The sequence below is a fragment of the Camelina sativa genome, chromosome 9, assembly GCF_030686135.1.
Source record: "Camelina sativa cultivar CO46 ecotype springtype chromosome 9, ASM3068613v1".
Lineage (NCBI taxonomy): Eukaryota > Viridiplantae > Streptophyta > Magnoliopsida > Brassicales > Brassicaceae > Camelina > Camelina sativa.
Window position 1 is genome coordinate 9,649,303 of NC_141888.1, and position 15,854 is coordinate 9,665,156.

Below are 15,854 nucleotides of genomic sequence, written 5' to 3' on the forward strand. Positions count from 1 at the left end.
TAGGCAAAACGTCCCCCTTAATCTCAGCATACCCTTTTGGAAGTTTCATAGAAATGTCCTCATCAAGATCACCGTTTAAGAAAGCATTAGAGATATCTAGTTGATGCAGATACCACTGTTTAGAAGCTGAAATCTTGAGTAACAGTTTCACAGTGACCATCTTAGCAACTGGTGAAAATGTTTCTTTATAATCCAAACCCTCCTTTTGAGTGTAACCCTTAGCAACCAACCTGGATTTATATATCTCCAATGATCCATCTGCATAAAACTTCAGAGTGAAGACCCATTTGCAGCCAACTACTTTCTTACCAGGTGGAAGACTCGTGACATCCCAAGTGTTAGTCTGTTCCATAGCTGCAATCTCCTTATCAACGGCCTCACACCATTCCTTAGATTTCTTTGCCTCTTTATATGAAGAGGGAATAGGAATCTTGGTAATGTTATTAATATAAGCCAAGTAAGATGAAGAAATTTTGGAATAGGACAAAAAAGAAGAAATGGGATGAGCGACTTCAATATCTAAGGAATAACAATGATAATCACTCAAATGAGCAGGAGGTTTCCTTACTCTTTGTGGAGAAATTTGTAGTGAGGAAGAGATGTTTTGTGAAGGAATAGAATCAGATATTTGAGGAGTAAGAAGATTGTTAAAGGGTGGGGACCAGGGTTTGAGGAACGCCTGGCGCACCAATAACCTACTGGTGGATGTGGATTTCCACAGTGATGGGTTAGGATCGATGCCCTGCAGGGCCAGCTTGGGGTCTGTTGGGCCGGCTAGCGGTGGGCTAGTGGGGTCCACGGACGGTCCGTTGGGGCTAGCAGTGAGGCTAGTGGGGTCCACGAGACGGGTTGTAACAATAAAAAATTGATTTTTATGTGACAACCCGTCCCGCGAACCCCACTAGCCCACCGCTAGCTGCCCCAACGGACCGTCTGTGGACCCTGCTAGCCCACTGCTAGCCGGCCCAACAGACTCCAAGCTGGCCCTGCAGGGCATCGATTCTAACCCATCACTGTGGATATCCCAATCCACCAGTAGGTTATTGGTGCGCCAGGCGTTCCTCGAACCCTGGTCCTCACCCTTTAACAACCTTCCCACAGGACAAGCTGTCACCAATTGACCTGAAAAGCCTCAGGAACCTATAATAACCATAACACAACCACCACAAGCAAGAACAACACCACAAAACACAACAAATCAAGCAAACAAAGGATTCTCAGGCTTAGATAAGCCATGGTCATGCACTCACCTCTTCTGCAGGAAGATTCTGACCAAAGGATGACGAATCCAACACCTTAGGAAGCTTCTAACACTTCCTCAGCTCCAGATCTCCCAAGAACACCAAGAAATCTCACCAATCTCCCCTAAAACTCAAGAACAAAGTTTTCTCTCCTTTTCCCTTGTTTCAATGGCGACAAAACAACCAAAACACGACCTAGGTCGTTTTCTCACTTAAATAATTCGGTTCTATGGTTTTCCTTAAACCAAACCGGTCCAAATCGTTAATTAAAACAATCTGGTCAAACCAGAAATTACTGGTGTCGATCGACACTACACTGGTGTCGATCGACACCCATCCCCAAAATCCCCAATTTTGGTTCGCGGATGTTACAATTCTCCTCCACCAATAAGGATTCATCCTCGAATCCCGCAACACCATCCATCCGTCAAGGACCTCCGTGCCACCGTCAACACGGCCCGCACGTCCTCCGACCGGACTAAACACCGTCAGCCAAGGTTTCCCCTGCAACTGTCGCAACAGCCCGCACACCTCCGACTGAACCACGAGGTCTCCCTCTAGTCAATATACTCACATCCTATACATTATTTGCTCACAACTCAGTGCTTCCCCCGTCCGTGGTCGCAACCAACGAATCATACCGGCTCGCTATCAGGCTAACCACCTTAAGCTACGACATCCAGGAAGTCACTCACACTCCCCCCGCTCTCAGGTCGCAACCTTCGAGTCATACCGGCTCACTGCCAGGCCATAGCCTACAGCTACGGTATCCAGGGAGTCTCACACGCCCACTCCCCCCGCTCTCGGGTCGCAACCCTCGAGACATACCGGCTCACTGCCGAGCCGCGGCTCACAGCTACGGTATCCAGGGAGTCTCAAAATCCCGCTCTTGGGTCGTCACCCTAAAGCGCGCTCTCGGATCGTCATCCGAAGCAAACATACCACTCCCACTCTCTGGCCACAAAGTCCATCGAGCTATCGGTATCACATGAGTTGGGCCCACACACTCCTGAGCAAACAAATTTGATGTCATCAAGTATCTCCCAACTAGATCTACCTCAACTCTTCCCATTAATAGGCAAGATTTAAACTTCCTATTTTTAGAAACTTTCCTTTTTTGACATTCTATTTATGGAAACTTTGCATTTATAGCAACCTTCTATTTATGGAAACTTTCCATTTATAGCAACCTTCTATTTATGGAAACTTTCCATTTATAGAATTCCCGAGCTATTTCCTTTCCACATGATACACGAGTCAAAAATCCAAATGAACTCCATATGCAATACATCCACTTCCACAAGTCACCGCCAATGGTATTTCCCGATACCGGCTTGATCCACAACTTTCTAGCAACTTCCAATAGCAAACTGCACCTTCCGCACAGAAGCTAAAAACACTACACAACTAACAACATAAAAAAAACAACTTACCGTGGAATCTCATTGAAGGCTCGAAGAGGATGATACTAGGACTCCATACCACATGCAAATTGACTAATTACTCATAATCAATTCCATCACACAACATCATGCATCCAACAATAAGAAAATAATTCAACCAATTAAATTTCCTTAAACCACTCTAAACAATCCTAGAACCGTAAAGGCTCTGATACCAAAAGCCTCAGGAACCTATAATAACCATAACACAACCACCACAAGCAAGAACAACACCACAAAACACAACAAATCAAGCAAACAAAGGATTCTCAGGCTTAGATAAGCCATGGTCATGCACTCACCTCTTCTGCAGGAAGATTCTGACCAAAGGATGACGAATCCAACACCTTAGGAAGCTTCTAACACTTCCTCAGCTCCAGATCTCCCAAGAACACCAAGAAATCTCACCAATCTCCCCCAAAACTCAAGAACAAAGTTTTCTCTCCTTTTCCCTTGTTTCAACGGCGACAAAACAACCAAAACACGACCTAGGTCGTTTTCTCACTTAAATAATCCGGTTCTATGGTTTTCCTTAAACCAAACCGGTCCAAATCGTTAATTAAAACAATCTGGTCGAACCAGAAATTACTGGTGTCGATCGACACTACACTGGTGTCGATCGACACCCATCCCCAAAATCCCCAATTTTGGTTCGCGGATGTTACAAGAATGATAAGAAACAATACCACGTGACTGATAAAACTCAGTGAAGGCTATCTCTTTAGTGTTATCTGATCTTACTGACTTCACTTTAGTGTTATATTGATTCTCAACTTGATTAACGAAAGCTGGGAAGACTGTGAGAACATCACTCTTGTTGTTAAGCAAATAAATCGAGGTTGCTCTAGAATGATCATCAACAATGGTCAAAAAATATTTATAACCTTCAACTGTTTCCACTGAAAAGGGTCCCCAAACATCTATATGTAACAACTCAAAAGTTGAATTACAAATGTTGTTCTCAGATATAAAAGATAACTTCTTCTGCTTTGCCAAGTGACATACATGACAGTAAGCAGGCTTCTTATTCTTGTGTCCTGTAGTTCCCAAAACTTCTGAAATCACATCCAATCTTGAGTAAGAAGGGTGTCCAAGTCTCTTGTGCTACATACCTATATCCACCATTGCATTAATTGTTACCAAAGGCGCCTCTGTATCGAGCACATAGAGCTTACCAATCCGACAACCCTTACCAATCATCACCGCCTTTGTAGGATCCTGTATTTTGCAACAAGAAGTGTCAAAAATCACCCGAGATCCAAGATCAAAAGTCAAAGAACTGATACTGATGAGACTCAATCTGAATTCTGGAATAAACAAGACATTCGTGAGAAGCAAATCTTTATTAAGTCGAACCATTCCCACTCCATTGATCTTAACATGCTGTCCTGTTGGCATGTTCACAAAACTTTCCATAGAAGTATCCAAAGAAACAAAAACATTTATGTCATGAGACACATGGTGTGTTGCACCATAATCAATCACCTATGTGTCTGTGGATAATGCATGTTTCGAAGCTGCCAAAATACCAATAAAAGAGTATGTATAAGTGGAAAACGAGATACCCGAGTGATCAAAAGGAGTCTGTGGAGTTTGGGAAGTGCTTGCAGTAGCAGCGACATGACCAGCTCCAGGAGATACAGTATGAAGCTGAGAGTTGAAATGAGCAATAATTTTTTGCAACTGATCCGGAGAAAGGTTACCAATCAAGGTCTCCATGTTGGTTGAGGTCTTTTCCGGAGTTTGAGATAAAGAAACTTGAGCTGCAACCACTGGAGGTTTCTGAAATTTTTCAGTGAATTTCCCTTTTGAAGTGAATCTAGGAGGAAAACCGTGTTTCCTGTAATAGCGATCAACAATGTGTCCTACACGATTGCAAAAAGAACATATCGGTCTTCCTTTATTTGGTCCATTCTGAACATACATAATACCCGAGGATAAAGGTGAAGAAGGGACCATTTGAGAGACCATCTGAGGAGCAACTTGAGAGACTTGAAAAGCTGTGGGAGCAGTGGGAATGGTGAACCCTTTTTGGCTGTCGTCTTGATCCAGGATATGGTATACCTCTACCAGAGGAGGTAACACCTTCTTTGCAATGATCTGTCTGCGTACAATCGCATAAGATTCATTCAGACTAGCCAAGAATTTCACCGTTTTGGCTCTCTCGGCCTTTTGTTGCAGATGAGCACCTTTCCCACAAACACAAGGATCGTCTGGTTCCTCTGAACCTTCCAACTGATCCCAGAGAGTTTTGAGACGAGTATAATACTCAGATAACGACATAGAACCTTGACGAAGGTCTTGGATCTCTTGAGTCAGATTAAAAGTGTGTGGGAGATTAGTCATATGGTAACGACCATAGAGATCTTTCCAAATATCTGTAGCATCATTCTTACGCAAGATACTACGATAGATCTGAGGAGAAACAGAGTTCAATAACCATGACTTAACCATGTTATTGCATCTAGACCACAAATCAAAGTTAGGATCTGTAATCAAAGGCCTAGGCAAGCTTCCATTAATAAATTTTATCTTATTCTTAGCATCAAGAGAAATACGCATCGCAAAACTCCAGTCATCATAGTTCGTTTCATCCAAATGAAGAGAAATGATACTCAAACCTGGATGATCTGCGCTGTGTAGATGAAACGGAGAGTGAGATGGATCAGCAAAGATCGGCGATGTGACAGCTCGCGAAAGCCCGGAAACCTGAGGATCGGCAACTGGGAGAGTGATCGGAGCAGAATCATCAACATCAGAGTTTAACCTTTGTGATCTTCGAACAGCGGAGCTTGATTGAGATTTTGTTTTACCCATTTTTTGATTCGCACGAGATACGGTTACCATTGGAGCATGAGGTGAGCTCAGAAACAAAGAAAAATAAGCTTAATGAAGAGAAAGGATCAAAAATTTGAGGTGGATCTGAGCTTTGATGGCTCTGATACTATATTACAAACCAGAGAGAAGAAGTTTGTTAAAAGATATTTTTCTCATTCAAATTAATTAATCATAGCTGTACAATACATGTGTAATGTGTTATATACAAGTATCTAAACCGTATGCTAAACCAACTATCTGAACCAAATAGCATATTTACATAAACCAATAATACCTAAATATATTCCGCTTTCTTAACATTGTCGCTGCTAAGTGCTAACGAGGGAGGGTATCATTGTGTGTAAGTCTACAAAAAAATATTTGCTTTCTATTGTTACGATGAGTGTGAGAATAGCCAATGACATTTTGTTAAGGTTAGTAAATAATTTGAGAGAAGAAAAAGAACATTTCGATAACAAAAGTACGACAAATTAATCGTTTAGATGGATGTTTATATAACAAAAAAAAAAAAATTATAACATAACTCAACCTTCAATAAAGCAGTTACATCAGTTCAAATGCTAAATTTACAATCTTCAAAATAAAACTCAAAAGTGACATAAAAAAAAAAAAAAGAAAGAAGAAATTGTGACATTTCAGATTTACATGGGAGATGGTCTAAGCACTTTTCCCTTAAAGCAATGGGCCCCCTCTCCCCTTCACGGTCAGGCCATGTGCATTGCAGCGTCCCTCGTGCGTCCTACGTGAATTAAACATTTAATTTAAATCGAAATCAAGAAATATATGAAGAAACGGTCCTTAAATCGGGACAATTTTGCTTCGTCCCTCAGGACACGTGTTCAAGGTTAATTGGATGTTGTTTTATTTGTAGGGGAAAGGAAAAAAAAATCGACGGAACAATTCATTTTGTTTTTTTTCCAAGTTTTTGTAAGTTTGTAATTTTCTTATATTATTAATGTTAATGTTATATGTTTTATTTGAATAAAATTTTAATATGATTTTACTTATTAATTTAAATATTAAATTTTAAATATTAAAAATAATACTCTCTCCGTTTCATAATATAGGATGTTTTAAGGATTATTTTTGTTTCATAATATAGGATGTTTCCAACTTTCTATGCAACTTTTAGATTAGTTTTATATTTTATATTATGCAGTCTTGAGTATGATTGGTTAAACTTTTTAAAAATTACTTTTTCTTAATATGTGTGTTTCTACTAAAACATCCTATATTTTGAAACAGAGGGAGTATTATTTTTTCCAGGGGACCAAATGTGAGGGACACCAATGCTCATACCAAAATTAAGAAACTCTAAAAATAATATTAATTTATTTGAGGGACCAAATTTTTGTCCCAACCAATGCTCATGCTCTCATAGACTCTCCGAGAAAGCCATTAAAAAGTTGCCAGCTTCTCCCATTCCACTTTCTCGCCACCACTTTCACCTGAATCCCCCACGTCACTCTCTCTTTCTCTCTCTAAAAACTCCATAAAGCTTAAACCTTTTTTAAGTTTTTCACACTCTTCTTCTCTCATGTTCAAACAATGGGAAATCTCTGTTCTTTGTTTGCTCCGCGGCCTCCGCCTAAACCCGTGAAAAAGAAACAACCCATCACGAAACGACAATCTTCTACCGGTTCCAGGTCGGGTCTTAATAGCAACCGGGTCAGGTCTTCTTCTTCGAGAAGGGACAACAAGTTCGAAGATGCTGTGATTCAAGAACACGCTCTTGCTGCTGCTGCTATCCTGTTCCGACAGCAGAACGGCGGAGGATCTTTGCCGTTTGATCGGTCGGCGTCTCAGCGTTATCCTGGTTCTGGTTCGAAGAAGAATCAGTTGCCTCGTAGCTCGAGTTCGAGGTCAAGGTCTTCTACAGATCCTCTGTTACAGCCTCACCAGTTGCTTAATCAGGTTCTTTACTTCTTCTTCACTTGTCACTTTAATTAGACTTAGTGTCAGGCATTTAATGATGAGTCTTGGATTGTTATATTCTATAGTTTCTATAATTCTAGTTGGCTCATCTGATTTAGTGGTTGCAGAGCAGTGTAAGTCTTTTGAGTATTCTAGTAGAGGTTGGTGTTGAGTCTTGAAAGTTGAAACTCGGTGGCTCTATCTTTGTTTCATTGATTATGATCAATGGTGTGATTGTGGTGACAATATGAGACTATATTCTGAAATAGGTAATGTTGAAAGAATTATCTTAATGATGCAAACTTGGAAACATACGCTTCATGTGTTGTTCTGTTCATTTATGTTTGACAATTTGTTCATCTTAATCTCGTATAGATGATTCAATTTGTGTGTTTCCTAAGGTCCAAACAAACCTAACCATCCTGCAAATTAGGAAATGATTTTATACATTTTGGGTTCATTCTTTATGTGGAAGTTAATTCATTTTTTTCCTAGTCTATGAGTAGGGTGTGAAGCTAGATGACTTGGAAACAAACCATTTTGTCCTCATCCATGGAGGAGGATTTGGCGCTTGGAGTTGGTACAAAACCATTGCACTTCTTGAGGAAGATGGTTTCAAAGTAACCGCTATAGACTTAGCTGGTTGCGGTATTAACTCATTCAATATAAATAGCATTGCCAGTTTGTCTCAGTATGTGAAGCCACTTACGGATGTTCTCGAAAAGCTTCCCATAGGAGAGAAGGTTCTGTTTCTGACTGCATCCAATTTTGTTCCACACCTTCCCTCCAATTTTGTTTTCCGAAAACTTGAAAATGTTTTGTGTAAAATTGCAGGTGATCTTGGTCGGTCATGATTTTGGTGGAGCTTGTATATCTTATGCAATGGAACTGTATCCTTCAAAGATTTTGAAAGCGGTTTACCTCGCTGCAGCGATGTTAACCAACGGTCAAAGCATACTCGATATGTTCTCTCTTAAGGTTTGCTTTCTCATTTCTCTCTTCTCCTGTTTCAAGCTTTGTTCCGCGCCTTATATTAACTGTGATTATGACACACACACATTGCAGGCTGGTCAGAACGATTTAATGAGGAAAGCACAGATTTTTATGTACACAAATGGTAATGAAAACCCTCCAACAGCAATTGACTTAGACAAATCTCTTCTCAAAGACCTTTTGTTTAACCAAAGCCCTTCAAAGGACGTTGCATTGGCTTCTGTATCAATGAGGTCAATCCCATTTGCGCCGGTTCTTGAGAAACTCTCTCTTTCAGATGCTAATTATGGATCAGTTAGACGGTACTACATAGAGACGCTAGAAGACAGTGCCATACCAGTGACTCTCCAAGAAAACATGATCAATAGTAGTCCACCTGAAAAAGTTTACCGGTTGAAAGGCTCTGACCATGCTCCTTTCTTCTCCAAGCCACAAGCTTTGCATAAACTTCTACTTGAGATAGCCAGGATCACCCCTACTTAACACCTTTCTCACAAGTATGAAGTATCTTCATTATCATATTCGCTAACAGGTGTTCCAAAGTGGCCCATGAGATCTCTCTTCCCTTTGTATTTTTTTTTTTTTGTTTCATTTTGTGATTTTGTTTCTGTTTCTTTTGTATCCTTCCAAGGTTATGTCTGTATTTCTCTCTCTTTTTTTGTTTCTATCTTTTTTTGTTCTTGTTTTACCAGAAATAAATTGTTCATAAAAATGACTGTACTGGGACATAGACTACAAAATTTGTTTTAATTATATATGTTCTAGAGGGTTTGGTTTCATGGGCTTGCTCTCTTTTTGGTATTTATGAACTAATTTGATGTATGAGATTCCTTTGAGAGAGGATCATAGAAGCTGTGAATTAAGTTGGCATATATGCAAACGGATAAGGATACTATAAAACTTTGCAACAAACATCACTTTCAATTTCTGATAGTCAATGCTTTACAATTCCTCCAAAGTGAACGCATATATCACTGTCAACCAACCCCTATAATAATGTATAGGCCACTATTAAATGTTTGTAAAGATTCATGGAAATCAATTCATCCTTGTCCAAAAAGATAAAAATAATTATAAATTCATCCTTGTCGAAATCGATTGTGTTTATTATATATGAAACTAGAAAATATATCACTTATTAACTTCATAAAAAATAGTTAAAGTAGTTGATTATACAAATAATTTTGTATATGTCACTACATTGTTTCTCACTTTTGTTTATTCAAATCATAAAAAGTAATCCTGCTCCATGGTCTCTTCTTGGAAGAGGGCTTTCCTAATTTTCTTCTGGACCTGCTCCACCACAATGAAATCCGGGGAGGATTCTTTGACCACCGGTTTCGCCTCTATAGGACGGAACCGGTGGTCAAAGAATCCTGTAGAGACGGAACCGGTTGTCAAAGAATCCTCTCCGGATTTCATTGTGGTGGAGCAGGTCCAGAAGAAAGTTAGGAAAGCCCTCTTCCAAGAAGAGACCATGGAGCAGGATGGTGTTGCTGGAGGTGGTCCGCAGGCTGCGGGAATGGTGGAACAGATATCTGTACAGGGCGATGATGGGGTTCTGAGTGACGGTGGGGATACTAAGATGGGGGAGGTCGCCGTGTCTGTTCCGGTGAGCGGGTCTCCTGGGTCGAGGGTGGTGGAAGAAACAGTAGCTGAGGAAACGGAGGTGTTCGAGGTTGAAGCAGAGGTGACGGCTGAGCATAAGGAGGAGGTTTTGGAGTCGGATGTGATGGTGGAGGATGATGTCAATTTGATTGATGAGGAGACACCAAACCTGGATGAGGTTTTGCGTGGTACGGACGCATGTTTGACAAAATCCGGTGCTGCAGAGTTCCCTTCAGAGGAAGCTTCGACTGCGGTAGGCTATGTTTCGATAACCACGGCGGTTCCTTCCACAGGTGCGGATGAGCAAATGGAGACTAAGGAGGGAAATGAAGTGAAAGGTGAGAAGGAGGCTAAGGTCAAGGGGGGTCTGCTAAAGGGGGGAGGTACCAAGAAGTTGAATGTTTACCTCCGTACTCCACGGAGGAAGCTTGCAGCTAAGAATTCGGACCAAGGGGGCGATGGACACAACCCGAAGAACCAGGACAAGGGGAAGGGTGCGGCGGGTGGTGGTAAACCACCAAAACAGATTGGTTGATAGATGAAGGTTCTAAGCTGGAATTGCCAAGGCCTGGGTAACAAGGCAACTATTGGACATCTTAGGGATCTTTGGTTTCAGCATCGTCCGGATTTCTTGTTTCTTTCTGAAACAAAGCAGTCTTTTTCTTTCATGGAACGTTTTGTAGGCCATTTTGGCTATTTAAATTTAATAACTGTTGATCCTGTTGGTTGTAGTGGTGGATTGGCACTTTTCTATAATAAAGATGATTTTGATGTTTCTATTCTGTTAAGTCCGATCGATTGATCGATATTGAGGCAGTTTACAAAGGCAAATTATTTAATTTAACATTTATTTATGGGGATCCAGTACCAAAAAATAGGGATTTAGTTTGGGAACGGTTAACAAGAATGGGGATATCTCGTAGCTCCCCATGGTTTGTCATTGGGGATTTTAATGAGTTGACTGGTAACCATGAGAAACGAGGGGGTAAACTTCGTCCTGCGGCATCTTTCCGGTCTTTTAATTGTATGATCCAGGATTGTGGTTTCTTGGAATTTCCGTATTTGGGTGATTACTTGTCTTGGCGGTGTTGGAGGGATAAAAAGCCTATACGGTGTCGGTTGGATAGAGCTCTAGAAAATGAAGACTGGCATGCTCTTTTCCCGGATACCGTGACAGAATATTTGCCGATGGTGGCGTCTGATCACAAGCCCATGTTAGCGTATATAGGCGCCAAACATCCTAAGGGGAAGAGGCGGTTTGTTTTCGATAGACGGTGGATTGGGAAGGAAGGATTAATGAGTACCATTTCTTCAGGCTGGGGAGCGGATGGGCAGAATGGGCAGGGACTTTTTGTGGACAAAGTGGTGAACTGTCGGCAGTCTATCTCGCGGTGGCAGAAGACACAAGTGCCAGTCAGACGGGATGCAATAGACCTTATTACACGGCAGCTAACGGAAGCACAGGCAGATGATGCAACATCCCCGGAAACGATTACGGATTTGACCAATCAATTGAGGGAGGCTTATCGGGATGAAGAAATTTATTGGTATCAGAAGAGTCAGAATCGATGGATGCGGGTAGGAAATAGGAACTCCAAGTATTTCCATGCACAAACGAAGCAGCGCAGGGCACAGAACAGGATAGTGGGACTTTTTGATAAGAACAATGTGTGGTCTACGGATGATGAGGCGATTTGTAACACGACAGTTTCATATTTTCAGGATTTATTCTCAACAATTGGACCGGCTAATTGTGATGAGATTCTAGGGGAAATTGCTAGGGTGATTACAGATGCGGATAATGCTTTCTTGACTGGTCCGGCTACGGAGAAAGAATTAGAGCGGCTTTATTTATGATGCATCCGGATAAAGCTCCTAGGCCGGATGGGATGACAGCGTTATTCTTTCAAAAAGCTTGGCACGTCGTGAAGACGGATTTACTCAATCTGGTCAATTCTTTCTTCGAGCAGGGTTCTTTTGATAAGCGGCTCAATTCCACGCATATTTGTCTAATTCCGAAAGTGCCGAAACCAACTCGCATGGCTGAGCTACGGCCTATCAGCTTATGTAATGTGGGTTATAAGATCATCTCAAAAATTTTATGTCAACGGTTAAAACGGGTGTTACCAACTCTTATCTCGGAAACTCAGTCTGCTTTTGTCCCAGGTCGCTTGATTTCGGATAACATTCTAATTGCCCAGGAAATGTTCCATGGGCTTCGGACAAACAATTCTTGAAAGTCAAAATTCATGGCTATCAAAACGGATATGAGCAAAGCTTATGATCGGGTTGAATGGAGCTTTGTGGAGCAAGTTCTCCGGAAAATGGGTTTCTCAGAGCGATGGATATCCTGGATTATGTACTGCGTGTCATCGGTGGATTATAAGGTTTTACTGAATGGACAACCACATGGTTTCATTCAGCCGGCAAGGGGTTTACGACAGGGGGATCCTTTATCACCTTATTTGTTTATTCTTTGCACGGAGGTGCTAATAGCAAATGTCCGGAAGGCAGAACGGGAAAAACTGATCACCGGTATTAAGGTGGCAAATCAATGCCCACCTATTACTCATCTCCTATTTGCGGATGATAGCTTATTTTTCTGTAAAGTTACTAAGGAAGAGTGTGAGGCTATTTTAACGGTTCTGCGGTCATATGAAGCGGCTTCTGGTCAATTGATAAATTTGGATAAATCCTCAATTCAATTCGGCCACAAGGTCCCGGAGGATACAAATGCGGAGTTACAGTCGATTCTTGGCATATCTAAATTAGGTGGCATGGAATCCTACCTGGGGATCCACGAGAGTTTGGGGGGTTCAAAGACGAAGGTTTTCTCCTTTGTTAGGGATAAGCTGCAGGGTCGCACTACTGGTTGGTCGGCCAAACTGCTCTCGAGGGGGGGGGGGGGGGGGGGAAGGAAGTGATGATAAAGTGTGTGGCCACGACTGTTCCGACTTTTGTGATGTCCTGTTTTCGCATTCCGAAAACTATAACGTCAAAATTAACAAGTGCCATTGCGATTTTTTGGTGGAGTTCAAATGGACAGTATGGGGGTATGCATTGGTTAACCTGGGAAAAGCTTTGTGCGTTAAAGCAATTCGGCGGACTGGGTTTCGGAATATTGATGATTTTAACTCCGCCTTATTGGCGAAGCAGTTATGGCGGCTGATAGAAGTGCCTGATTCGCTCTTTGCACGGGTGTTTAAGAGCAGGTATTATCGGAACTCGCATTCTCTGGATCCTATAAAATCATACTCTCCTTCCTATGGGTGGAGAAGTATTGTTTCCGCTTGCTCTCTGGTAAGCAAAGGGCTGATTAAACGGGTTGGGTCTAGAGATACTGTGTCTATATGGACAGATCCCTGGGTTCCTGCTCAATTCCCGAGACCAGCGTTATGTAAGGATTCTTTTAAGGATCCTTCAATCCAGATGAATGATCTAATTGATCGGAGTTCTAATACCTGGAGGATGGATCGTTTAGCTGATCTGTTTGATCCAGAAGATGTGTCGTTAATTAGTGCGATTCCTCTGAGTCTTACACCATAGAATGACTCTTTTGGTTGGCATTTTACAAAATCGGGCAAGTACACGGTTAAATCTGGATATCATACGGCTCGATTGCCACCACCACACGGTACTATGCCAGTAGTATGTGGCCCTGATTGTGCCCCTTTAAAGGCTAGTGTTTGGAAAGTAAAGTGCCCTCCAAAAATTCAGCACTTTATATGGCAAGTTCTCTCTGGCTGTCTTTCAGTCGCGGCTAATCTAGGACGCCGGGAATATCTTGTGACCTAGAGTGTATGCGTTGTGGTTTTCCTTTAGAAACGATTAATCATGCCTTGTTCGAGTGTCCTCCCGCACGACAGGTCTGGGCTTTGTCCAATGTTCCATCAGGTACAATTGGGTTCCCAACAGCATCGGTGTTTGCCAATATGGATCACTTTCTAGGGCCACAAAACCTGGGGGCTCAGGTAGTCGCCTTCCCATGGATTTTGTGGTATATATGGAAAGCACGGAATGCAAAAGTTATTAAAAATGTGGCTGAAAAACCGGATGCGATTTCACAGTTGGCGGCCAGTGAGGCATTAGCCTGGTCTATGGCCCAGGTTGAGAACGAGGAAGGTTTCACGGTTCCAACAGCACCTAATCCGCGGGTGGTGCGAGGGGTCTCCTCTCTTCCTACTGCGTATAATGGGTTTCGTTGTTTTGTTGATGGCTCATGGAAGGATATGGATAAGTTTGCGGGTGCAGACTGGGTGTGTACGTCTTCCACCGATGGTTCTTTGCTTATGGGTGCCTCCAATTTTAGGCGTAGTCTTTCACCGCTTCATGCTGAGGTTGAAGCTTTTGTGTGGGCGTTACGCTGTATGATTGGTCATGAATATAAAGAGGTGGCTTTTCTCACAGACTGCTCAGACTTGGTAAAGATGGTGTCCTCACCAGCTGAATGGCCGGCTTTCTCTGCCTATCCTGTCGACATTATAGAGGATATGAAGGAGTTTACAAGATTCTCGTTAATTTTGATTCCTAGGAATGCGAATGTACTTGCGGATCGATTAGCACGACAAGTTCGTACTCAACCGCACGTGGTTACATCTGTTAGCTGTACTTTTCCTAATTGGCTTGTTTGAGTCAATTCTACTGTTGTAAAAAAAAAAAGTAATTAACAAAAATGAGCAATATACAAAGTACAATATAGACATGACATAAGCAAAACATAATCAAAAAATAAGCAAAACATAAGTAATCAAATTAGACTTATGTATTTTTATTACAAATGAAAGGCTTTTGAGTGAATTATATCCTTTCTTAAAATATGTATCTGAGATACTATAATATGATGTATTTTTCTATAAAATTTAATTATTTAGCTTAATATAGTTAATGATGGGTAGAAGAAAAACAAAAAAATTAATAGAAATTACATATGTCAAGAGAATAAATGTCATGTGTCTACTTCTCAAAGCTTGTGTTTGAAAGAACCTTACGTTATTATATTGATTTTCTAGGGGTAGGAGGTTATTGCTTTGCACGGGGTTATTAATACAGTAAAATCTCTATAAATTAATAATGTTGGGGACTATGACATTTTATTAATTTATAGTGATATTTATTAATTTATAGATATATTTTATTTAATATTCCTAAAATTATGAATTAGGATAATTTTAGCAAAATAAGATTAGACTTTCAGATGTTATAAATTTTATGGTTTTGGAATTGAATTTATAATATTTAGAAATATTATTGACAATAAATTATGAATATTATAAACAAATTGGCTTATATACATGACATACATAAATTCAAATTTATGAATAATATTATCAATTATCATATTTTAATACCCTATAAAACTCAAAATGAAAATGATGCATATCTAGAAATTGAAATTTTTAAAAAAATTTACCCATTTTTATGATATATTATAGAATAGTTTTCGTTACAATTTTAAAATACAATATAAAAATTGTTTTATAGATATGAGCTTTAGGAAAAAAAGGAAAATTTTAAAGCATACATTATTATATCAACATATATATGTATACTATTACATATATATCTATATATATATGTAAATTTACATGATTATTAATTTATCATATTATTTGGACCATATTTTACACGAGGATTTCAAAAAGATTATTATATTATTATCTTATCGAATTTTGTTATTTTATACACTGTCTCAACTTGGAACCAGCACAATTTATTAATTTATAGTGTTTATTAATTTATATAATATTAATTTATAAAGGTTTTTTACTGTATTATTATTATTATTTTTAGAGTAAATGACGATTAATTTATTTTTCTA

The 15,854-nt window shown here is 40.3% G+C and overlaps 4 protein-coding genes across 4 annotated transcripts; 3 read left to right on the forward strand and 1 right to left on the reverse strand.

Annotated features, from left to right (window-relative positions):
* Positions 1-4,168: 4,168 nt before the first annotated feature.
* LOC147937986 (uncharacterized) lies at positions 4,169-5,530 on the reverse strand. The gene has a single exon (XM_087465415.1). The coding sequence runs from the start codon at positions 5,528-5,530 to the stop codon at positions 4,169-4,171; it is 1,362 nt and encodes a 453-aa protein (XP_087321541.1).
* Positions 5,531-6,843: 1,313 nt separating this feature from the next.
* LOC104710804 (putative methylesterase 11, chloroplastic) lies at positions 6,844-9,207 on the forward strand. Its single transcript, XM_010427461.3, has 4 exons — positions 6,844-7,435; positions 7,942-8,178; positions 8,270-8,413; positions 8,501-9,207. The coding sequence occupies exons 1-4, from the start codon at positions 7,070-7,072 to the stop codon at positions 8,909-8,911; spliced, it is 1,158 nt and encodes a 385-aa protein (XP_010425763.1). The 5' UTR covers positions 6,844-7,069; the 3' UTR covers positions 8,912-9,207.
* Positions 9,208-10,942: 1,735 nt separating this feature from the next.
* Positions 10,943-11,893, forward strand: LOC104715153 (uncharacterized). Its single transcript, XM_010432592.1, has one exon. The coding sequence runs from the start codon at positions 10,943-10,945 to the stop codon at positions 11,891-11,893; it is 951 nt and encodes a 316-aa protein (XP_010430894.1).
* A 1,943-nt stretch (positions 11,894-13,836) lies between these two features.
* On the forward strand, positions 13,837-14,667 carry LOC147937987 (uncharacterized). The gene has a single exon (XM_087465416.1). The coding sequence runs from the start codon at positions 13,837-13,839 to the stop codon at positions 14,665-14,667; it is 831 nt and encodes a 276-aa protein (XP_087321542.1).
* The last annotated feature ends 1,187 nt before the right edge of the window (positions 14,668-15,854 follow it).

Excerpts from the sequence above, each read along its gene's own strand:
- LOC104710804 (XM_010427461.3), top strand. The coding sequence starts at position 7,070 with ATGGGAAATCTCTGTTCTTTGTTTGCTCCGCGGCCTCCGCCTAAACCC. Across the intron at positions 8,179-8,269 it reads AGCTTCCCATAGGAGAGAAG|GTGATCTTGGTCGGTCATGA; the intron begins GTTCTGTTTCTG and ends GTAAAATTGCAG. Across the intron at positions 8,414-8,500 it reads TCGATATGTTCTCTCTTAAG|GCTGGTCAGAACGATTTAAT; the intron begins GTTTGCTTTCTC and ends CACACATTGCAG.
- LOC104715153 (XM_010432592.1), top strand. The coding sequence starts at position 10,943 with ATGGGGATATCTCGTAGCTCCCCATGGTTTGTCATTGGGGATTTTAAT.
- LOC147937987 (XM_087465416.1), top strand. The coding sequence starts at position 13,837 with ATGCGTTGTGGTTTTCCTTTAGAAACGATTAATCATGCCTTGTTCGAG.
- LOC147937986 (XM_087465415.1), bottom strand. The coding sequence starts at position 5,530 with ATGGTAACCGTATCTCGTGCGAATCAAAAAATGGGTAAAACAAAATCT.